The 24,826-nt window shown below is 43.7% G+C and overlaps 1 protein-coding gene across 5 annotated transcripts in view; it reads left to right on the forward strand.

Moving 5' to 3' along the window:
• The window catches only part of thada (THADA armadillo repeat containing), a 157,577-nt gene that overhangs the window by 76,918 nt on the left and 55,833 nt on the right, over window positions 1–24,826 (forward strand). For all 5 annotated transcript variants that reach the window (XM_079689657.1, XM_079689658.1, XM_079689660.1 and 2 more), the window contains one exon: window positions 10,664–10,832. In XM_079689657.1, coding sequence (XP_079545783.1) covers window positions 10,664–10,832 — 169 coding nt within the window. The remainder of the gene's footprint in view (window positions 1–10,663; window positions 10,833–24,826) is intronic.

The raw sequence follows: 24,826 nt of genomic DNA on the forward strand, positions 1-24,826 counted from the left end.
ATTGATGGTTGCTCTATTCCACCGCTTGACGTCTTTAGAGAATTTCTTATCCCTTCCGAAGTCCCTCGCCAGCTTTTATTTTTCCCTCTACCTTGTTCTCTCTTTGCCCTTAATCTAAAGCATCTGAGAGTGCTGAGATAAGAAATGTATGTCCTGTGATATCCAGTCCAGGCATCTCCCCTAATCTGCCTCACTCCCTTTCTTTCCTTTCTTGTCTTCACTGACTCGTAACTCATTTTCTTGGGCAAGGTTATGCCCGTAAACCAAAGAAAGGCTTCAAAAGTCTACTTTCCAACAAAGACTCACTTTATTTTACCTCACAAACCCTGCCATCTCTTTGGTTCCGTTTGTCATCAGGATTACAACTCGCAGAATTTTAAAACGATTTTATGAAAGGCTAAAGCATGGGCCAAATTAGAGCCTATACAAGTTTGTATTAGAATCCTGATCACGGGGCGGACACACACATTTTTTTGTATCTTTTGGAAACAGCCTTGGCGGATGTCGGCGCTCTCTGGATGTTCTTTTCGTTGCTGAACTTTTGGATTCTCCGATCAAATTTCTAAATGTTAACTGATTCTGTACCTTGTGTTGCATTCTGGGCCATTCTAAAAGAAGATACTTATTAGAATATACTTTTTTTGTAATAGGGTCTAAGGTATGGGCGTCCTAAAGTTGTATTTATGTTCTATTGAATGACAAGAACAAGTTAATACCTAAAACCAGCAACTTGCAAGCATTTTTAAAGTATTGTTACTCATGCTTTTATATTCACTCCTAAATACCCAACAATCTACTGTATACATCTTTCAAAAGTAGTTAACTATACAAATAATTCAATCTGTTGAAAAGGGTTTTTAATACGAGCGTTACTATCAGATCTTTTTTCTGATACAATAAGCCAAATACTCGTTTAACATTTCTTGATAGATTCCTTGGTAAAGCCATTTTACGAACACAAATACCAAATGTTCCCCATTCTACAGTTTCTCAACATGAGCAATTTCTTCCGTTTAAAAAAACAAACATTTCAGCCTAAAAACCTTTGGTTGCACCACCCAAGCAATTTAAAGACCTCACCCTTTCTTTGCAAAATTCCTGATGTTTTACTGTCATGATTGATACATTTAAAATCCATAATGAACAGAATCAAAGAGTGCTGGAGCATTGCCATATTTTTTTAGCTCAACCCGTGAGTTAGCGTAGCAGTCTCATTTAGCCAATTGTTAGCAACCGCCTTTTTTAAGACGCGTTAAAGATTCAAGACGCATGTATGGGGTATATATAACTCGCTAGTTAAATGCTAATTTATGGACATTTCCAATGGTATCTTATTAATACTGCCACTGGGGGCACCAAGGACAATTTCAAATACTCCACACGATAGATTGACTAAAAATGAAACAATTTAAATGTCAAACAAAGTAAAGAACGGTTGTCTTCAGCAACATAATTTCCATGCAAAATAAGACAAATCATCCTAATTATGTCACCACTTCCTTTCCTAACATTCTTCAGTGACAGACATGCTGTTTGGTGTTGTTTCATCAGCATGCTACAGTGTCTGTGGTGCACATGACTCTCTCAGTTCTCCAAAATGAGCCCCAGATGAGTCTCGTCCAATGCCAGTCCAACAGTCTGTGACCCCACAGGGGACAGCCCTGTTGCTAAAATTACACCCTTCCAAACTGTCATTTCCTTTTGCAAAAGTGTTTCAATGGGACAAATTAGTGCAGATAGTTAACATATGGGCCCCACATGGGGACTGGGAGGGGTGGAGAATGGACAGAATTTGGTAATGAAACCCATTCATTTTTGTGTATTTCTTGTGCGTGTGTGTGTGTGTGTGTGTGTGTGTATGGCATAAGTTACAGGCGTGTAGAGCTCAGGATCGCAAGCCGTTGTCTGTCTTTGATTCTGTGTGTGTGTGTGTGTGTGTGTGTGTGTGTGTGTGTGTGTGTGTGTGTGTGAGTGTGTGTGTGTGTGTGTGTGTGTGTGTGTGTGTGTGTGTGTGTGTGTGTGTGTGTGTGTGTGTGTGTGTGTGTGTGTGTGTGTGTGTGTGTGTGTGTGTGTGTGTGTGTGTGTGTGTGTGTGTGTGTGTGTGTGTGTGTGTGTGTGTGTGTGTGTGTGTGTGTGTGTGTGTGTGTGTGGCTTGCTCACAACAGGTGGAAAAGCATTTGTTGACTTGTTGCTTCAAACAATCCTTTCTTTGTTGATCGTCTTTTATTTTCCCTCGTCTTTTACATTAAAAGTTGTTGTTTTCTTGGAGAAATTATTTTACAGATAATTAAAAGCTTGTCATTATTAGCTGCGGTAAGTTTTGACTTGTTTCTCGCCCTCATGAAGAATGTACATAGCTCTATATTTGTGTTTACTTACACATTTCACCATCTTTTTTACATCTGCATACTCTATGCTGTACATACTGTACAGTCAATGTACAGAACACATTTGTTGCATTAAATATAGGCTTTCAGGCAATGTTCTTTTGTGCCAAATACAGCTTCAAGGCCCCTCCACATAAGCATAATCTTGGACATATACAGCTCCAGAAAAAAATTAAGACACCGCAGCAAAAAGTTTATTTTTGAGTCAGTTTATCTGTAATGACTATTTATTGGTATAAGTCAAGTGATTAACAAGAATCCCTAAAACCAAGCTGTGTTGTTTACATTTTTGTCACCCAACAGCTACAGTGGGGAAAAAAAGTATTTAGTCAGCCACCAATTGTGCAAGTTCTCCCACTTAAAAAGACGAGAGGCCTGTCATTTTCATCCTAGGTATACCTCAACTATGAGAGACAAAATGAGAAAAAAAAATCCAGAAAATCACATTGTCTGATTTTTAAAGAATTTATTTGCAAATTATGGTGGAAAATAAGTATTTGGTCAATAACAAAAGTTCATCTCAATACTTTGTTATATACCCTTGTTGGCAATGACAGAGGTCAAACGTTTTCTGTAAGTCTTCACAGGGTTTTCACACACTGTTGCTGGTAGGGTCTCCCATGGCAAATTCGTCTCAGGCAAGGGGCCAGACTAAGATTGGTTCACAAGACCTCATGAAAGAAAAAACAAGAAGTGAGGATACCCGACCCGGAGAAAGCCCGTGGTCCCCCTTCTGGAGCCAGGCCCAGAAGGAGGACTCGTCGGCGAGTGTCTGGTGGCCGGGCTTGCCACAGAGCGCGGCCGGGCACAGCCCGAAAAGGCAACGTGGGCAACACCTCCGCTTCTCCGTCCCGCGGGCCCACCACCTACGGGAAACAGCGATGGGGTCGGGTACGCTGCCAGAAGGGTGGCAGTGAAAGCAGAGGGTATCGACGGACCAGACCCGGGCAACAGAAGCTGGCTTTGGGGACGTGGAACGTCACCTCTCTGGGGGGCAAGGAGTCGGAGCTTGTGCGGGAGGTGGAGCGTTACCAGTTGGATCTGGTTGGGCTCACCTCTACGCACAGCGTCGGCTCTGGAACCTTACTTCTGGATAGGGGTTGGACTCTATTCTTCTCCCGAGCTTCTCAAGGTGTGAGGCGCCGGGCGGGTGTGGGGATACTCACAAGTCCCCGGTTGGGTGCTTCGTTGTTGGAGTTTACCCCAGTGGACGAGAGGGTCGCCTCCCTACGCCTGCGGGTTATGGGGGGGAAAACTCTGACTGTTGTGTGTGCTTATGCACCTAACAGCAGTTCAGTGGGCAATGATGGAGACACTTGGAGGGGAGTGATTGGGAGGAACGGCCCCCCTGATCTGAACCGGAGTGGTGGTTTGTTACTGGACTTCTGTGCTAGTCATGGATTGGCCATAACAAACACCATGTTTGAACATAAGGATGCTCATAAGTGTACGTGGTACCAGAGCACCCTAGGCAGAAGGTCCATGATCAATTTCTTTATCGTATCATCAGACCTGAGGTCGTATGTTTTGGACACTCGGGTAAAGAGAGGGGCGGAGTTGTCAACTGATCACCATCTGGTGGTGAGTTGGGTCGAGTGGCGGGGGAAGCCTCTGGATCAATCAATCAATCAATCAATGTTTATTTATATAGCCCAATATCACAAATGTTACATTTGTCTCAGTGGACTTCACAGTTTGTACAGAATATCAGTATGACAATACGACACCCTCTGTCCTTAGACCCTTACAAGAAAAAACTTCCAGAGAAAACCCCACAGTTTAAAGGGAAAAATGGGAGAAACCTCGGGGAGAGCAACAGAGAAAGAATCCCTCTCCCAGGACGGACAGACGTGCAATAGATGCTGTGTGTAAATTGAAAAGATAATACATTTGCAACATAGGATAGACCTGGTAACATAGGATAGACCTGGTAAGCCCAAACGTGTAGTTCGGGTGAACTGGGAACGTCTGGAGGAGGCCCAAGTTCAGGAGGCCTTCAACTCACACCTCCGGCGGAGCTTTTTGGGCATTCCTGTGGAGGTTGGGGACATTGAACCAGAGTGGTCGGTGTTCAAAGCCTCTATTGCCGAAGCCGCGGCGGGGAGCTGTGGTCTCAAGGTCCTAGGTGCCTCAAGGGGAGGTAACCCTCGAACCTCCTGGTGGACACCGGTGGTCAGGGAAGCCGTCCGACTGAAAAAGGAGGCCTTCAGGGATTTGTTATCCCGGGGGACTCCCGAGGCAGTTGCAAGGTACCGACAGACCCGAAGGGCAGCAGCCTCAGCAGTGGCCGAGGCAAAGCAGCGGGTGTGGGAGAAGTTCGGAGAAGACATGGAAAAGGACTTTCGGGCGGCACCAATGTTGTTCTGGAAAACTGTCCGACACCTCAGGAGGGGGAAGCAGGGAACCATCCAAGCTGTGTACAGTAAGGATGGGACGTTGTTGACCTCAACTGATGGAGTGTTAGGGCGTTGGAAGGAACACTTTGAGGAACTCCTGAACCCGACAACTCCGCCCTCAATGTTAAAGGCAGAGCTGGAGTATGACGGGGATCAACACCAATCTCCCGGGCGGAGGTCACTGAGGTCGTCAAACAACTCCACAGTGGCAAAGCCCCGGGGGTGGATGAGATCCGCCCAGAAATGCTGAAGGCTCTGGTTGTTGAGGGACTGTCATTGTTGACACGTCTCATCAACGTTGCGTGGAAGTCGGAAACAGTACCGAAGGAGTGGCAGACCGGGGTGGTGGTTCCCCTTTTTAAAAAGGGGGATCAGAGGGTGTGTTCCAATTACAGAGGCATCACACTACTCAGCCTCCCCGGGAAAGTTTACTCTAAGGTACTCGAAAGGAGGGTCAGGCCGATTGTCGAACCTCAGATTGAGGAGGAACAATGCGGATTCCGTCCTGGTCGTGGAACGACAGATCAGCTTTTTACTCTCGCAAATATCCTGGAGGGGGCCTGGGAGTACGCTCACCCAGTTTACATGTTTTTTGTAGACTTGGAGAAGGCATATGACCGGGTTCCCAGGGAGTTACTGTGGGAGATGCTGCGGGAGTATGGGGTGAGGGGGTCTCTACTCAGGCCCATCCAATCTCTGTACTCCCAAAACGAGAGCTGTGTCCGGGTCCACGGCAGTAAGTCCGACCCATTTCCGGTGAGGGTTGGCCTCTGCCAGGGCTGCGCTTTGTCACCAATCCTGTTTGTAATATACATGGATCGGATTTCGAGGAGTAGTCGTGGGGGAGGGGGTCTGCAGTTCGGTGGACTAAGGATCGCACCACTGCTTTTTGCAGATGATGTGGTTCTAATGGCTTCATTGGTCTGCGACCTTCAGCACTCACTGGATCGGTTCGCAACCGAGTGTGAAGCGGCTGGGATGAGGATCAGCACCTCCAAATCTGAGGCCATGGTTCTCAGCAGGAAACCGATGGACTGTCCACTCCAAGTAGGGAATGAGTCCTTACCCCAAGTGAAGGAGTTCAAGTATCTCAGGGTCTTGTTCTCGAGTGAGGGAACAATGGAGCGTGAGATGGGCCGGAGAAACGGAGCAGCGGGAGCGGTACTGCAGTCGCTTTACCGCACCGTTGTGACGAAAAGGGAGCTGAGCCAGAAGGCAAAGTTCTCTGTCTACCGGGCCATTTTCGTTCCTACCCTCACCTATGGTCATGAAGGATGGGTCATGACCAAAAGAACGAGATCGCGGGTACAAGCGGCCGAGATGCGTTTTCTCCGCAGGGTGGTTGGTGTCTCCCTAAGCCAAGGGATAAGGTGAGAAGTTCGTTCATCCGGGAGGGACTCGGAGTTGAACCGCTCCTGCTTCGCGTCAAAAGGAGCCCGTTGAGGTTGTTCGGGCACCTAGTTAGGATGCCACCTGGGGCTGGGCGCCTCCCTAGGGAGGTGTTCCAGGAACGTCCAGCTGGGAAGAGACCAAGGGGTAGACCTAGGAGCAGGTGGAGGGATTATATCTCTTCGCTGGCCTGGGAGCACCTTGGGATCCCCCAGTCAGAGCTGGTTGATGTGGCCAGGGGAAAAAAAGTTTGGGGCTCTCTGCTGGAACTGCTACCTCCGCGACCCGACCACGGATAAGCGGGAGAAGATGGATGGATGGATGGATGGATGTTGCTGGTATTTTGGCCCATTCCTCCATGCAGATCTCCTCTAGAGCAGTGATGTTTTTGGGCTGTCGCTGGGCAACACAGACTTTTAACTCCCTCCAAAGATTTTCTATGGGGTTGAGATCTGGAAGCTGGCTAGGCCACTCCAGGACCTTGAAATGCTTTTTATAAAGCCACTCCTTCGTTGCCCGGGCGGCGTGTTTGGGATCATTGTTATGCTGAAAGACCCAGCCACGTTTCATCTTCAATGCCCTTGCTGACGGAAGGAGGTTGTCACTCAAAATCTCACGATACATGGCCCCATTCATTCTTTCCTTTACACGGATCAGTCGTCCTGGTCCCTTTGCAGAAAAACAGCCCCAAAGCATGATGTTTCCACACCCATGTTTCACAGTAGGTATGGTGTTCTTTGGATGCAATTAAGCATTCTTTCTCCTCCAAACACGTCTAGTTGAGTTTTTACCAAAAAGTTCTATTTTGGTTTCATCTGACCATATGAAATTCTCCCAATCCTCTTCTGGATCATCTAAATGCTCTCTAGCAAACTTCAGGCGGGCCTGGACATGTACTGGCTTAAGCAGGGGGACACGTCTGGCACTGCAGGATTTGAGTCCCTGGCGGCGTAGTGTGTTACTGATGGTAGCCTTTGTTACTTTGGTCCCAGCTCTCTGCAGGTCATTGACTAGGTCCCCCTGTGTGGTTCTGGAATTTTTGCTCACCGTTCTTGTGATCATTTTGACCCCACGGGGTGAGATCTTGCGTGGAGCCCCAGATCGAGGGAGATTATCAGTGGTCTTGTATGTCTTCCATTTTCTAATAATTGCTCCCACAGTTGATTTCTTCACACCAAGCTGCTTACCTATTGCAGATTCAGTCTTCCCAGCCTGGTGCAGGTCTACAATTTTGTTTCTGGTATCCTTTGACATCTCTTTGGTCTTGGCCATAGTGGAGTTTGGAGTGTGACTGTTTGAGATTGTGGACAGGTGTCTTTTATACTGATAACGAGTTCAAACAGGTGCCATTAATACAGTTAACAAGTGGAGGACAGAGGAGGCTCTTAAAGAAGAAGTTAAAGTTCTGTGAGAGCCAGAAATGTTGTTTGTTTGTAGGTGCCAAATACTTATTTTCCACCATAATTTGCAAATAAATTCTTTAAAAATCAGACAATGTGATTTTCTGGAATTAATTTTCTCATTTTGTGTCTCATAGTTGAGGTCTACCTAGGATGAAAATTACAGGCCTCTCATCTTTTTAAGTGGGAGAACTTGCACAATTGGTGGCTGACTAAATACTTTATTGCCCCACTTTATGTGACAAGCAATATCTACGTTTTAACTTCCTAAGTAAAAACATTAGTATTGGTGCCTTACAATGTATATGAACTTCTTATTTGCTATTTTTTAGGTCCAAAACTTCCAAAAATAATTGTTTTGTGGTTTCTGACCTGCATTTAGAGAATAAATTGACTGAAAATGTATATATATTTTTTATTTAGGAGAAATTTCACTAGTTTACTGCCTATAAATAGTTAAACCACAAAAACTATTATAATTGACGTTGTCTCTTAATAGTTTTTCTTGTATATATTTGAAACTCCTGGGTGTGTATATCCTGAATGTCTTTTAAAGGCATTATTCACATTGACAGTCAGTTCATATTTGTAATGATCAGTTGTAATGTTAGCCTTCTTGCTAACTGTCTCTGGTGAAGACAGCTGGCACAGTAACAGCAATAATGGCCGTCAGGACTTTTGCGGATTTACCTTGAACTACAGCTATCTGTTTGTTAGCACATCAATTCTTCCTCTTTTCTTCCCCAGCACTAACCCCCCCCCCCCCCCCCCCCCCCTTCGTCCCTCTCATCTCATTCTGGTCCTTTTGGTCATGTCCTTCCCTCATGTCGGCTACAGCAGTGTTATGAAATTGGATAAGGAAAGACTGTCAGCTTGTAAACAAGGTTAATTTTAGCCTGCACGTAGGGTAACTAGCCACATTCACCATCACCGGTGGAGACTGTGTGTGATGTGTGCTTACTGAAAGAAAGAAAATAGGAGGGAGAGGAACATATATGGGAAAAACAACACAATATTGATTATTTCCATGATAGTTTCAATATATTTGATTTTAAGTGTGTCCTCTGGGGGCAATTTAATATTCCGATCCTTTGCTTTAGCAATAGAAGCACGAAAAATGGAGGGAAAACAGGGGGACGTTACATAATGTATGCAGTAATAGTGACCAAATGTCCAAAATAAATACTTCAAAATGAATCTCATTTGTCCATGTCGACATAATGTGGCTAAAGAACAAAATAACTATTTTAACAGATAATCACAATGCATGCAGTCATAAATCATTTTTCATTAAAAAGTTACTCCTGGGAAATAAATCAACTGGACCACCAACTGGAAAAAATGAAGGACGATATACAGTGGGTCAAAAAAGTATTTAGTCAGCCACCAATTGTGCAGGTTCTCCCACTTAAAAAGATGAGAGAGGTCTGTAATTTTCATCCTAGGTATACTCAACTATGAGAGACAAAATGAGAAAAAAAAATCCAGACAATCCCATTGTCTGATTTTAAAAGAATTTATTTGCAAATTATGATGGAAAATAAGTATTTGGTCACCGACAAACAAACAAGATTTCTGGCTCTCACAGACCTGTAACTTATTCTTTAAAAGCCTCCTCTGTCCTCCACTTGTTAACTGTATTAATGGCACCTGTTTGAAATCGTTATCAGTATAAAAAACACCTGTCCACAACCTCAAACAGTCGCACTCCAAACTCCACTATGGCCAAGACCAAAGAGCTGCAAAGGACACCAGGAACAAAATTGTAGACCTGCACCAGGCTGGGAAGACTGAATCTGCAATAGGTAAGCAGCTTGGTGTGAAGAAATCAACTGTGGGAGCAATTATTAGAAAATGGAAGACATACAAGACCACTGATAATCTCCCTCGATCTGGGGCTCCACGCAAGATCTCACCCCGTGGGGTCAAAAATGATCACAAGAATGGTGAGCAAAAATCCCAGAACCACACGGGGGGACCTAGTCAATGACCTGCAGAGAGCTGGGACCAAAGTAACAAAGGATACCATTAGTAACACACTACGCAACCAGGGACTCAAATCCTGCAGTGCCAGACGTGTCCCCCTGCTTAAGCCAGTACATGTCCAGGCCCGTCTGAAGTTTGCTAGAGAGCATTTAGATGATCCAGAAGAGGATTGGGAGAATTTCATATGGTCAGATGAAACCAAAATAGAACTTTTTGGTAAAAACTCAACTAGACGTGTTTGGAGGAGAAAGAATGCTTAGTTGCATCCAAAGAACACCATACCTACTGTGAAACATGGGGGTGGAAACATCATGCTTTGGGGCTGTTTTTCTGCAAAGGGACCAGGACGACTGATCCGTGTAAAGGAAAGAATGAATGGGGCCATGTATCGTGAGATTTTGAGTGACAACCTCCTTCCATCAGCAAGGGCATTGAAGATGAAACGTGGCTGGGTCTTTCAGCATGACAATGATCCCAAACACACCGCCCGGGCAACGAAGGAGTGGGTTCATAAGAAGCATTTCAAGGTCCTGGAGTGGCCTAGCCTGTCTCCAGATCTCAACCCCATAGAAAATCTTTGGAGGGAGATGAAAGTCTGTGTTGCCCAGCGACAGCCCCAAAACATCACTGCTCTAGAGGAGATCTGCATGGAGGAATGGGCCAAAATACCAGCAACAGTGTGTGAAAACCTTGTGAAGACTTACAGAAAACGTTTGACCTCTGTCATTGCCAACAAAGGGTATATAACAAAGTATTGAGATGAACTTTTGTTATTGACCAAATACTTATTTTCCACCATAATTTGCAAATAAATTATTTAAAAATCAGACAATGTGATTTTCTGGATTTTCTTTTCTCATTTTGTCTCTCATAGTTGAGGTATACCTAGGATGAAAATTACAGGCCTCTCTCATCTTTTTAAGTGGGAGAACTTGCACAATTGGTGGCTGACTAAATACTTTTTTTCCCCACTCTAACTTCCTCCATTAACTCAAAAATACAATCTTACGTAACACAAGACGAAAAGATAACATTGCAGCTATCCGTGTAACATGATGTAAATATCTTTTGAGTGACACTAATGATGCAGCCTCGTGTGTTGCAGATGCGGGCGCTCAGCAGTGTATCGGACCAGAGAGATGGCGGCCCGGGCCCTGGTCCCCTTCGTGCTGGTGACCCAGGTCCCCTCCACCGTGCACACGCTGCTGCAGGAGCTCTCTGCTGAGCCCGGACCCACAACCCAACACAACCACATCCACGGGACGCTGCTGCAGGTCTGCACCCACGCACACACCAACACAAACCAATACACTCATACAGGGGGGCAAAAAAGTATTTAGTCAGCCACCAATTGTGCAAGTTCTCCCACTTAAAAAAATGAGAGAGGCCTGTAATTTTCATCCTAGGTATACCTCAACTATGAGAGACAAAATGACCAAAAACAAAATCCAGAAAATCACATTGTCAGATTTTTAAAGACTTTATTTGCAAATTATGGTGGAAATAAGTATTTGTTCAAGAACAAAAGTTAATCTCAATACTTTGTTATATACCCTTTGTTGGCAATGACAGAGGTCAAACGTTTTCTGTCAGTCTTCACAAGGTTTTCACACACTGTTGCTGGTATTTTGGCCCATTCCTCCATGCAGATCTCCTCTAGAGCAGTGATGTTTTGGGGCTGTCGCTGGGCAACAGAGACTTTCAACTCCCTCCAAAGATTTTCTATGGGGTTGAGATCTGGAGACTGGCTAGGCCACTCCAGGACCTTGAAATGCTTCTTACGAAGCCTCTCCTTCGTTGCCCGGGCGGTGTGTTTGGGAGCATTGTCATGCTGAAAGACCCAGCCACGTTTCATCTTCAATGCCCTTGCTGATGGAAGGAGGTTGTCACTCAAAATCTCACGATACATGGCCCCATTCATTCTTTCCTTTACACGGATCAGTCGTCCTGGTTCCTTTGCAGAAAAACAGCCCCAAAGCATGATGTTTCCACCCCCATGTTTCACAGTAGGTATGGTGTTCTTTGGATGCAACTCAGCATTCTTTCTCCTCCAAACACGTCTAGTTGAGTTTTTACCAAAAAGTTCTATTTTGGTTTCATCTGACCATATGAAATTCTCCCAATCCTCTTCTGGATCATCTAAATGCTCTCTAGCAAAGTTCAGACGGGCCTGGACATGTACTGGCTTAAGCAGGGGGACACGTCTGGCACAGCAGGATTTGAGTCTCTGGCGGCGTAGTGTGTTACTGATGGTAGCCTTTGTTACTTTGGTCCCAGCTCTCTGCAGGTCATTGACTAGGTCCCCCCGTGTGGTTCTGGGATTTTTGCTCACCGTTCTTGTGATCATTTCGAACCCACGGGGTGAGATCTTGCGTGGAGCCCCAGATCGAGGGAGATTATCAGTGGTCTTGTATGTCTTCCATTTTCTAATAATTGCTCCCACAGTTGATTTCTTCAAACCAAGCTGCTTACCTATTGCAGATTCAGTCTTCCCAGCCTAGTGCAGGTCTACAATTTTGTTTCTGGTGTCCTTTGACAGCTCTTTGGTCTTGGCCATAGTGGAGTTTGGAGTGTGAATGTTTGAGGTCGTGGACAGGTGTCTTTTATACTGATAACAAGTTCAAACAGGTGCCATTAATACACTTAACGAGTGGAGGACAGAGGAGGCTCTTAAAGAAGAAGTTACAGGTCTGTGAGAGCCAGAAATCTTGTTTGTTTGTAGGTGACCAAATACTTATTTTCCACCATAATTTGCAAATAAATTCTTTAAACAGACAATATGAGTTTCTGGATTTTTTTTCTCTCATAGTTGAGGTATACCTAGGATGAAAATTACAGGCCTCTCTCATCTTTTTAAGTGGGAGAACTTGCACAATTGGTGGCTGACTAAATAATTTTTTGCCCCACTGTATATACATAGCATATGCCATAACATTCAGTGGGGTCTGTAAACACAAGTGACCTAAAGAAACTAAAGTGCTTATTACACACAAAGCTTCTCAAATGTGAAGATTTGCTGCTTTTAGCCGTTTTTTATCATTTTTAGTTCAATATCTCTGACATTTAGAATAAATGATCAATTGCTTTAATTATCGACAGATTAAAATATTTAAATCAAGTTTGTCACTAGATGCAGAGATATTTCAGTTTAACTGTCTGGGAATGAGAATCACTTTGAAAGGAGCTTAATATTCCTTTTGGTTTGTTTGTATCAATGAGGTCAGATCATATTTGTTAAGATGGATATGACAGAAAAGTAGTTTTAGACGAAATATACACGTATACGTCAAATACATTGTTCCTTCAAAATAGTTTTAAGGTTATTCTATTTAAGCAGATGTATGTTCAAGTGTTTAATTTTCCTCTAAGTTTGGTTTAAATCATTATTCCATACTATAAAAATGGGTTGGGACAGCTGGGATAGACTTGTCTTTGTAAAGTATGCACGGAGCTGGAAGCTTGGAAAATGTAGGAATGTCAAGAGGTTAGTAAGGGTTAGCTCAGCGTTTCTCAAAGTGTGGGGCGCAGAGATTTGATAGGTGGGATGCGATGAGCGGGAATTTTTTTCTATATATATATATGAATAAACGTTTTAGACCTCAGGCCGGAATCGAACCTGGGTCCTTGCGGGCGGTAGTGTAGTGCTACAGCCGGAGACTCGCAACGGCGGTGGACTTTCAAAGCACCGCTGCGCCGGAGCCATCGGAGCCTCGCAACGGCGGGTGTTTGCGGCGGCGGGTGCGGTACTGGCGCAGCGGTGCTGTGAAAGTCCACGGCCCACCTATGCCAGAGCCAGCGGCTCACCGAAGGCATGCAGCCCACCAACGGCAGCGGCCCACCGAGAAAACTCCCGAATCTCCCGATGACCAATCCGAGCCTGCTCACACGCACACAACTGAAACCAAAATAATTTACAGACATATGTAAAAATCTCTCATACACACATGTGAAACGCACGCACACACACACACACACACACACACACACACACACACACACACACACACACACACACACACACACACACACACACACACACACACACACACACACACACACACACACACACACACACACACACACACACACACAGCGTTGCAGTCGGGAAGAAAAGCAATGTGGAGCGGCACCTCACCACTTCATAAGGAGTTTAACCGTGACACTTTCTGAAATCCTGTTTGTGTCCCCCCACTTTACAAATAGGCCTATGTTTATTATTATTTTTAAACGCAAGCTGTCATCGCCACAGAGGAGCACACAGCCTCTGTGAGCGAGCGAGACAGAGAGAAAGAGCGAAAGAACTAGAGAGAGCACACCATAGCCTAGAAAATAAAGTAAGAAATCATTCCAATGTGTACTATAGGACAGTAAAAAAAAAACAGTTTAAAAGGGGAGTGATTAGTAAAATATGCACAAATAAAAAGAAAGAATGCTAACTAGATAAGATAAAAATAAACACATTTAAATTATTTGTTCTTGGTTGTGATCATATTCTAAAGATGTTTGGATTATTGAAAAGTATACAGCTCCCTTTCATCTGAGTGTATCAATAAATTCATTTTGTGCTCAAAGTGCACCAGATTGATGCTTTTAACTTCAACATTTAAAAAAAACAATCTTCCCGGGGTTGTATGCCCCCGGACCCCCCTAGAGGAGGTGAGGTCCACCCCCAAATAAAGCAGGTTAAAATAATTAAATTGAATACATTTTATTTTAGTAAACACTGAAAACGGGTCCCACAGACCCAAACAGCACATAAAGGTTAAAGGTAAGCATATCATAATGTTAAAAAGTGCTAAATATATACACTGCAAAAAACAAAAAAAAGAGGAGTAAAAGTAGCTCCTGACAGGTGGGGCTTGAAAAGGCCACCTGTTCAAAGTGGAGAATGACAGAAAAAGTTTAAGAACCACTGGGTTAGCTTAACTCTCCATAACTGTTATTGTATGTTTCAAACATAAATAACTATTAATCTTTGTGTCACTCATCATGTCACTGGCTGTTGGACCGTCGTGTGTGTTCACGGTAGACATGCAGATGATTTCTGAGATACTAATCACTATCAATAAGACATGGGTCGATTTGTTCATCAATGTAATTGTAGAAAAAACAAGTGTTAGTTATTGTGTCTTTTTAGCTAAACAACTAGAGGGCTGCTAATGAAGCAGCTAGGTAGCGCACGCTAACAAGCTGTAGCTGTGCTTTGCTCACTATTGGGCTGGACAGGACATTATTACTTTGACCCCAGTCTCCAGGTCACTACTGTGCAGAATCTGGCTCCAAATCACGTCAAAAGCACAAGATGGTAGGGTCTGTATCGGATATTTTTGCTCTACTTTTGTACAGTGGAAGGAGGTAGAAAAGTGTCAACCATATTCACTGTCAGATGTAAAGGTTAGTCAAAGGGTTAACAACTAGTAATGTCAGTGTAAACAGGGTTGTGAGGACAGTTAAGACTTAGTTTTGTTACCAAAAAAGGAAAATAATTAGTTGAATCAATGAACATGTCTTGATTTTCAATACATTTTCTTAACATCATCACATATTGTTTCAGGCCATGATGTTAAAATGATGTGAAAACCCCTAGCTGATGAATTAGACGTGGTGTACAGTGAATACAGATATTCAGGGTTTAATATCTACCATCCATAAATTAATGAGTTTTGAATCCACAAATTCAAGTTAAAGCATGAAAATCTTCATAATTGGACTTAAAGGTTTGTATTCAACAAAGACAACATATAAAATGTAATAACCTAAACGCTTATCATAACATGTGAATGTGCACACCCACACAGAGATTATAGATATGGAGCATCAAACCTCAACACACACACACACACACACACACACACACACACACACACACACACACACACACACACACACACACACACACACACACACACACACACACACACACACACACACACACGCACACGCACGCACGCACACACACACACACACACACACACACACACACACACACACACACACACACACACACACACACACACACACACACACACACACACACACACACAGAGTTTCCACACCGAGCCTGTCCAGACAAGGCGGTTATCACAGAGTAAATACCAGTGTTTAATTCTGTCATCACACTCTGACAAACACAACCAAACATTCTGCCGGTAATATCAACACACGCAGAGGGAAAAGGGGGAGCGGGAGTTCCCTCCCAGCCTTTTATTACTGAACGCCACTGTTGGGGTCGTTGCGGGAGCAGGGGGGGGTGCAGTGCGGCAAGAACCGGTGCCGGGGGGGTCGACACCAAGGATGAAAACTGCACCGATTTCTTCATCACTTACTGTATGGTTAGATAGCGGTCTGCAGTGCATGGAGGTCCGCTGTGGGATGAAAGAAGGATAGCGAGGAGGAGGGGGTGAAGAGGGGGGAGCTTCCCCAGATGTCTCCAGATCTGTTTTAACGTTGGTTCTCTTCTGTTCCCTCTCCATCCAGTACAGTATTATCTCCACATATTTACAGCATTACCAACGCTAAGCTAAAGGCCAATTCGGCGTGATGATGTTTATTAGTTTCTAACCATGAAGTTACAAACTCAAAAAGCAAGAATCCAGCAATATATTAGCTTTCAATAAGCCAAACCATATTTTAAGTGCTACTGCAATGACTGAAGCCTAACCTTTCCAAGTTGGTACATAAGTGAGAAGTGTTTTTTTTATTGGCCAGGGTGCTTTTGAAACAGACTGAAAGGACGATAACGAGGATAACGAGGACGATAACGGTTGTATCTGCTACAGTTCTCTATCAGATATACGGTTTGGCCACACGAGGCCAACATGGAAACGCAGAAAACGATAACGGTTCCCAAGGTGGGTAGATCTGCAAACGAAACGCTCTGGGGGGTCAAACGGCTCTGTGTTTACGCCTATACGATCATTTCCTGATATCGTTGAAGCAATAGCCCCGCCTCTCCCCACCTCTGCTGCTCAGAGATCAGCTGCTGGGCTGTCAGAAGAGGGGGAGGAAAAGAGAGGCTCTGTTTTTTATTCTTATATTATTATATAGAGTCGTTATCAATTTGTTTTAAAGCTCAATAAATAACAAAGAAGACCTCTGACCGGCACTTTTCAAATTTTGTCTGGAAGATTTAAACTTTAACGGACATGTTGACCGGCGAAAACAAATCTAACTGAAACCCTTCCGCACGGTTCCCTCGTCCCTTGGAAGAGGTGGGTGTTTTTCATCTGCTGGTGGACTACCGGAGAGCAGCAGGAGCAAACGCTTGCCTCGGGGAGGGAGAAAAAGAGCCAGAGCGTCCACAGCGAAGAATAAACAGAAGGGCAACCATGGTAACCATGCGCGGGAAGTCTTCGCTGCTTTTGTGCCAGGAGTACAGCGCCATAGATTGCGGTCCGTGTCCGTGTCCGTTATCGTCCTCGTGTGGCTCCAGCCTTAGACTCTCTGCTGTTCTTATATCAATGGGGAGCTTGTCCCATTATTTTGGAGCCAGGATAGCAAACAGCACTTTTTTTGTCAATGGAGTACAAGTTGACTTAAATTTGACAACATGATGCTCTTTTTGGATTACTTCTGATTTTGTTTAATCCCTAAAATGAGCTTAAATAGCTTTCCATTACACTTAACAAATCCTGTTTTTATTGGTCACTGAAAATACACCTTTGGCATTTAGGATCTAAGCATTTCATTCATTGTTCTGAACCTAGACAACCACACCCACAATTGGCACTTTCCAAGTCACGCCCCCTTTAGTTACTGTTGCTTTGTAAGATATTGGGCATTTTGTCCAACAGTATAAACATGTCTTCACCTATGTCACACACCTATTATTTTATAAAACATTTTGGACAGGAATATAGCTATTATATACAGTGACAGCTCACAGACAGATGTCTGTATGGGATGTATTACAGCAGATGCCTCGAGCTCTTTCTTTGCCTTTTAATTTCCTTTTTCCTACCACAAAAAGCACACCAGACTATCATAACTCACCACTGTCGGTTCTCTGAATATGTACTCATTTCTTCTGCTGCACAATATAAGTAAAAACCCAACAGAAGTATACATCATTCTAATATTTTTTAAAGTTCATAACTTATGATTATTTCACATAGCTCATATGTTGTTTTTATGGCACCAATGATCGATGCCCTTTTGATAGCGATCCGTTTGATCAAAGATCTCACATAATGTGATTTTCTCCAAATCGCCCAGCCCTGATAAAAACAAGCAGCTGTTTTGCATTTTTTAATCATGTTGTTGACTATGTATATCTGTCTTAAATGGTGAAGAATACTAGTTTCACAGATTTTCAGATGGCTAGGTTAACCAAAGTGCACATTTTATGACATCTGCTGACAGAATGTATTCATGGACAGAAGTTGTTGCCTAGCAATGCAATTACTTTGAAATAGTCCAACTGTGGTATAATGGAAAACCTCCTGGCACAAACTCGTCCTTCTTTTTTATCTCAAGAGCCAGGGTTTTTAACATTACGTTGTATAACAGGGGCCATACACATTTGATTGAAGGGTTATCCAGAGTTGACAGTGGTCTTCATTATATTGTATATATCTCAGGGGCAATCTGTAACCAGGCTAAAGATAGCATGTGTGTTGGAAGCTAAGTCATAATGGAGATGATGAAGGCAGATATATAAGGAGCTGTGGGCTGGGGGGGGGGGGGGACTGATTGGACTGTCATAGTAGGCTTGAGAGCTGCATGCAGGTGAAGTGTTCTAAACATAGTAAAGCGGAGTTAGAGGCTTGTAGCGTACGTGTGGAGGGAAGCATCACACACACAGAAACACAGATAGAGGAGATAGTAGCCATGCAGTCCACGGCAAGTGTATGAAGTGTTCTGTACGATAGGTAACTGAGATGTTCAGATCGCAGAAAAATTCACACAAAGAGGGAAGAGGAGTGTGTGTGAACTACTGCGTGTGCCAGTACACCAGACACTGGTTGTTGTTTATACAGAGGACATAGTGTTTGGCTTTGGGAGATGCCTTATGTATGTTAATATGCTTCATAGTGTGTTTGCGCGTAAAGGCCCAGACACACCAAGCTGACAACAAAGAACACGTCCCGACGGAACACGACTGAAGTGTCGCCTCACGTCTCCTGCGTCTTGGCCAACAGTCGCACTGGAACACACCGCAAAGACTTCAGCTGACGGCCAAGTAGCACGTATGAACTGCGCATGCGTGAGTGGCAATAACTCTCCTTACCAGCAGGCGGAGGTAGTGTGTATTTGTCATTCAAAAGAGGCAACCGGAAGACAGACTGCGTGATATATACAAACTTCAGCTCTCTGAAGCAGAAATAAACTATTTAAGCATTGTGGCTGGCAACCTTAAAGTATTGCTGCTACCACATTCCATGCATCATTAATTATAATCCAAGATTATATAAATATACAACATCATAACACTGACAGGCAAAAGATGTATCATCATGCACATCTGTATCTTCTGACTTTTATTGTAGTATAGCTAATGTTATCCTCATTCTAATGTTGTGTAATCTAATGGCTGTAGTATGAAGGTACGAAAAATAAAGTTTTGTATTTTGCAGTAGAGGTAAAAAGTGGTTTATCAAATTTAGAACTGGACAATGTAAACAATCGACTAAAATACAATAAGATAAAAATAATAAATAATAGGCCTGCCCTACAATAAATAAAAAAATAGCCACATCGTCCAGGGTCCTGTCCGTTAAATACTTGAAGAAGCTATTGTCCACCCCATGCAAGAAGTGTGACAGCAAATGACGTGGCAACTGAGTTGGTCTTCGGTTTCTTCATTCCAGATTGCCATGATGTAAAATAAATTCTTGCGTCCAGGTGAGATGAAAATGAAAAATAATAACCGTCTGTGTGTGCCTTCTTCACTTCCGTTTCACTTCTCATGCACTGATTCGCTAAGCTGAACAGCCAATCAGAGTGATTTATTTTGCCGACAGCTCCCCGATTCGACATGTTGATTCGGGGCCGGAAGGTGTTGGCACGGCCGAAAAGACAATACGGTGCGGGACACACCAATCTGAGTAGGGTGACAGTACGCTCATCGACGGCCAGACATCTATCGACGGCCGAAATCGGCTTGGTGTGTAAGGGCCTTAACAGGTTGCAGATGTTTTTGCTCGAGGGAGAAATTACTTCCTCTGTTATTGTCAAAGAACAACTGTTAGAGGGCCAAGTGTGGAGCTGGGAACCATCACAGCTACTGAGGCCGGCTGTACCACCCTGCTGACTTTCTCACACGCACACAGTGAAGAGGTCTGATAACCTCTCAAGAAGATGTTTTCATCCAACCTTACTTGCAGCCCTTAGTCCATTCTTCCTACGAATCTCCATTCTTCCAAAGTTTTATGCTGAATTAAACAGTATAAACCTTTACAGTTAGACCTCCTTTCTTGACTTACTTAGGCTTGAAGCTATTGTAATATTCAGGGATGCAAATGGAAGCAAAGAAATCTAATAAACCCTAATAAACTTCTTAGCAGAAAAAACATTGGAATATGTATAAACATGTCTCAAATTCCAGTTACATTACACATTGTCACTTTTTATCTCCGGCAAGGTTGTTGTTGTTGTTCATCTTTCGTTTCGCAAAAAAACTACTGGCTATGTTTTTAAATGTAACTTCATGGAAGGGTGTAGCATGAGTCAAGGAAGAAACCACTACATTTTGGAATGGATCCAAATCACAGGCAAATACACAAACAAGTTTCTCTTTCCTTAACATTGCGAGGTAAGGCAGTTGTGCGGCATTCATGTGGGGTCGGATTAATCGTAAACCTAAATGGCCAACTGGGAAATGTTGATTTAAAGCATGTTCTATCTTTTGGATTTAAAGCTCATGAACAAACCAAAGATGGAAGAAGCAATTCCCACCTTTGGAAATGGGACCATCTAACGAGCATGTAAATGTCCCATTGGCCTTGATCTGGGCTCTCCAAGTACCATTATAGTTTATGGTATGTTATGCTAGCCAAAGATGATCGGTCTATTAAGTTTTTTAATTTGTTACACTCAGCTGTGATTATCACTCACCTATCTTACTGTATGGGCTGAGTCTATTGCCCAAATTATATTTAAAAGGCATGGTGCAAAACAAAAAGTGATTTTCATCAATATGTACATGAGAAAAAGTAGCTTATGTTGTGATCGTTGCACGACTAGTTGGACAACTACTGTAGCCGTAAACTAACTACTAACATGGTAACCGGTTGGAACAAATCAAATAGAGACCAGTAGGGATGCTCCGATCAGGGTTTTTGGGGCTGATCACCGGAATCAGTATCGGCCGATACCGATCATAGGGTGGGTGGGGGCTTTGGGGACCTTCCATTTAAAGTGATGTTTAAAATCGTAACGGATCGAAAAGTTCAGATTAATTTTTCAATACATGATGCGCTTCCACAAACAACAACCAACATAATTATTACATTAAAATGAAATAGAGTACCACAGTGACGCGTCCTAAAATCCGGAAGTAACGGCCCCTCCACACAGCGGCGTGCGTTGACGCTTCACCATTCACTTTGAATGGGGTGACGTCACTTTTCGCCGAACTGCATCGTGGGAAGCGACGCGGAGCGTTGCTGGCGTGGCTCGCTGCAAAAGTTGAGCAATGTTAAACTTTTGACGCCTCGGCAGAAGCGTCAGCCAATCGAATCATATGCCAGTACAAGCTCTAGCCAATCAAACCGCTGCTTGTGTGTCAGGGGCGGGAGATTCATGTGATTGGTTGTTGGTCGAGTGTCAGACACGCCCGCCGGCAAGCGTCAACGCACGCCGCTGTGTTTTACCACTTCCGGTTCCTTCGCAAAAAGCAATGCAATTTCTCCATAGGATTTTGGAAAATAGCTGGAAATAAGGTCTGTGGTTGACACAAATTGAAGAGATGGATCACGTTTCGTTTTACGACATTAAATACATCAGCAGTGAGCCCACTGGTGATTTCTGAAGAGTTTACGTGTCTGAAAAACAATGGTTGTTAACAAGACACACAAGTTGTCATGGCCGTTGTACGTCATTACACCGAACTCGTAAACACTCCCGCTAAGTTTGTTTTTCCCCGTGTTCTGCTTGAAAGCAAGTTCCTGCCTCTTGCAAACTGTTAAAACCAACGCTTCAACTTGTACGATTTTGAATCTGTATGTTTGAATATGGATCTTAAGTTGGCGTGACGATGAAGCAGCGACCCTGCTGTAGTTAGTTTATAGCATAACGTTAGCGTTTTGCTTCTTGCGACTAGATTTATGATTCGACAATTATAAAAGTAAGGTAGACATGTGGATATTATCCGGCTGAACAAAACATGATCCGTCTCTTAAATGTGTTTCAACACATAGGACTCTATACATTATTCAAGTTTAAATCAACTTTGGATAATAACACGGGAGAAATTAGGGGAAGCGCTCTCTTTTCATATTTCCCTTTCTCCCTCCCCTGACAGCCCGTCAGTATCCGTAGCTAAGTGTGTTAGGTCTAACTCTTATTGTGTGTTTTGCTCCACTCATCGGTCCGTCACAGCGGGCGGAGCTACAGGATTTCGGCTTCACACACGTTGCATACCGCTATTTTATTGTCTTTTTCGGACACCTTAAAATACTGCCTGACCGGTGAAGCCGTTTTGGCGAGCTTCTTTTGCCGCGCACAGAGAAAAGTGTCATGTATTTTACGTCATGTGATCGGCTCTCCTGATTGGCCTTTATAGAGAGCACCGATAACGATTGGCCGAGAGTGAATATTGGCCGATAACGATCGGCGGCCGATCGATCGGAGCATCCCTAGGGACGAGTCTTTATTGTGTCGCAGTTTGTATTTATACAAAAGTGATGGTACAACACAGCTTTCAGGCTTGATGTGAAAGAATCACGTGTGCTCACTTCCCTACGGACAAATGTGCCGATCAAAGAGAATAATTTGGAATAAAATGATTTGGCCATGAAATGTCATTTAAAAATCCTGATTTGCTCAGACGGTACAAACAAACCCTGCACTGTTCACATGGGAGAAAAAGTCTTATGACAACAATTGGCAAAAGAACACTTACATTAGGTTTTCCATTAAACTTAGGTTTATAATAACATATTAGGCGTGTTCACACCGGAGTACTTTTCCCCATACTTTTCCCGTTTAGTTCCGTTAGTACCCCTTATGTCGCGTTCACACCACAAAGAGTACTTAGTGCCGGGAACTTTTACCCCCATTTGTAGTGCCTGTGGTACCAAAAAAGTGCCAAAAAAGTACCAATTTCTATTGGCTGGGCGAATTGCAAATCACGCCCCGTAAAACTCTGAAAAGTTTTTTGAAGCCGCCATTGTATTTGCTGGCATTAGCATCATTAGCATTAGCCCCGCACACTAACGGAGAGAGAATAACTTATGGCAACACAAAAAAAATCATGGGAGCGGTAGAGTGATGAGGAAATGTCGGCATTGTGGCGATTTACTCGGAAGGCTTCAGTAGAAGCTGCTGGGAGTCCCAGCTGCTTCTACTGAAGCCAGTCCCCAACTCCGGGGACTTCGGGTGGCAGTATACGCCGTGAAGTTGTTTGCGGCCTGCCAGTAAACCCAAAGCAGAAGAAGACGAAGTGACGTCAGCGGCTCATTTGGGTAATCTTCCCTCAGGGAAAAGTACTCCGGTGTGAACGCGATTGTTACTTAGTTCCCTGGGGTACTAAGTGCCGGGGCACTAAGTACGGCAAAGTACTTGGTGTGAAAGCGGCTACTGAAGTTTCAACCATACAGTGGGGCAAAAAAGTATTTATTCAGCCACCAATTGTGCAAGTTCTCCCTCTTAAAAAGATGAGAGAGGCCTGTAATTTTCATCCTAGGTATACCTCAACTATGAGAGACAAAATGAGAAGAAAAAAATCCAGAAAATCACATTGTCTGATTTTTAAAGACTTTATTTGCACATTATGGTGGAAAATAAGTATTTGGTCAATAACAAAAGTTCATCTCAATACTTTGTTATATACCCTTTGTTGGCAATGACAGAGGTCAAACGTTTTATGTCAGTCTTCGCAAGGTTTTCACACACTGTTGCTGGTATTTTGGCCCATTCCTCCATGCAGATCTCCTCTAGAGCAGTGATGTTTTGGGGCTGTCGCTGGGCAACACAGACTTTCAACTCCCTCCAAAGATTTTCTATGGGGTTGAGATCTGGAGACAGGCTAGGCCACTCCAGGACCTTGAAATGCTTCTTACGAAGCCACTCCTTCGTGGCCCGGGCGGTGTGTTTGGGATCATTGTCATGCTGAAAGACCCAGCCACGTTTCATCTTCAATGCCCAAGCTGATTGAAGGAGGTTGTCACTCAAAATCTCACGATACATGGCCCCATTCATTCTTTCCTTTACGGATCAGTCGTCCTGGTCCCTTTGCAGAAAAACAGCCCCAAAGCATGATGTTTCCACCCCCATGTTTCACAGTAGGTATGGTGTTCTTTGGATGCAACTCAGCATTCTTTCTCCTCCAAACACGTCTAGTTGAGTTTTTACCAAAAAGTTCTATTTTGGTTTCATCTGACCATATGACATTCTCCCAATCCTCTTCTGGATCATCTAAATGCTCTTTAGCAAACTTCAGACGGGCCTGGACATGTACTGGCTTAAGCAGGGGAACACGTCTGGCACTGCAGGATTTGAGTCCCTGGCGGCGTAGTGTGTTACTGATGGTAGCCTTTGTTACTTTGGTCCCAGCTCTCTGCAGGTCATTGACTAGGTCCCCCCGTGTGGTTCTGGGATTTTTGCTCACCGTTCTTGTGATCATTTTGACCCCACGGGGTGAGATCTTGCGTGGAGCCCCAGATCGAGGGAGATTATCAGTGTTCTTGTATGTCTTCCATTTTCTAATAATTGCTCCCACAGTTGATTTCTTCACACCAAGCTGCTTACCTATTGCAGATTCAGTCTTCCCAGCCTGGTGCAGGTCTACAATTTTGTTTCTGGTGTCCTTTGACAGCTCTTTGGTCTTGGCCGTAGTGGAGTTTGGAGTGTGACTGTTTGAGGTTGTGGACAGGTGTCTTTTATACTGATAACGAGTTCAAACAGGTGCCATTAATACAGTTGACAAGTGGAGGACAGAGGAGGCTCTTAAAGAAGAAGTTACAGGTCTGTGAGAGCCAGAAATCTTGTTTGTTTGTAGGTGACCAAATACTTATTTTCCACCATAATTTGCAAATAAATTCTTTAAAAATCAGACAATGTGATTTTCTGGATTTTTTTTTTTCTCATTTTATCTCTCATAGTTGAG

This window comes from Notothenia rossii (genome assembly GCF_949606895.1).
Source record: "Notothenia rossii genome assembly, chromosome: 6".
Lineage (NCBI taxonomy): Eukaryota > Metazoa > Chordata > Actinopteri > Perciformes > Nototheniidae > Notothenia > Notothenia rossii.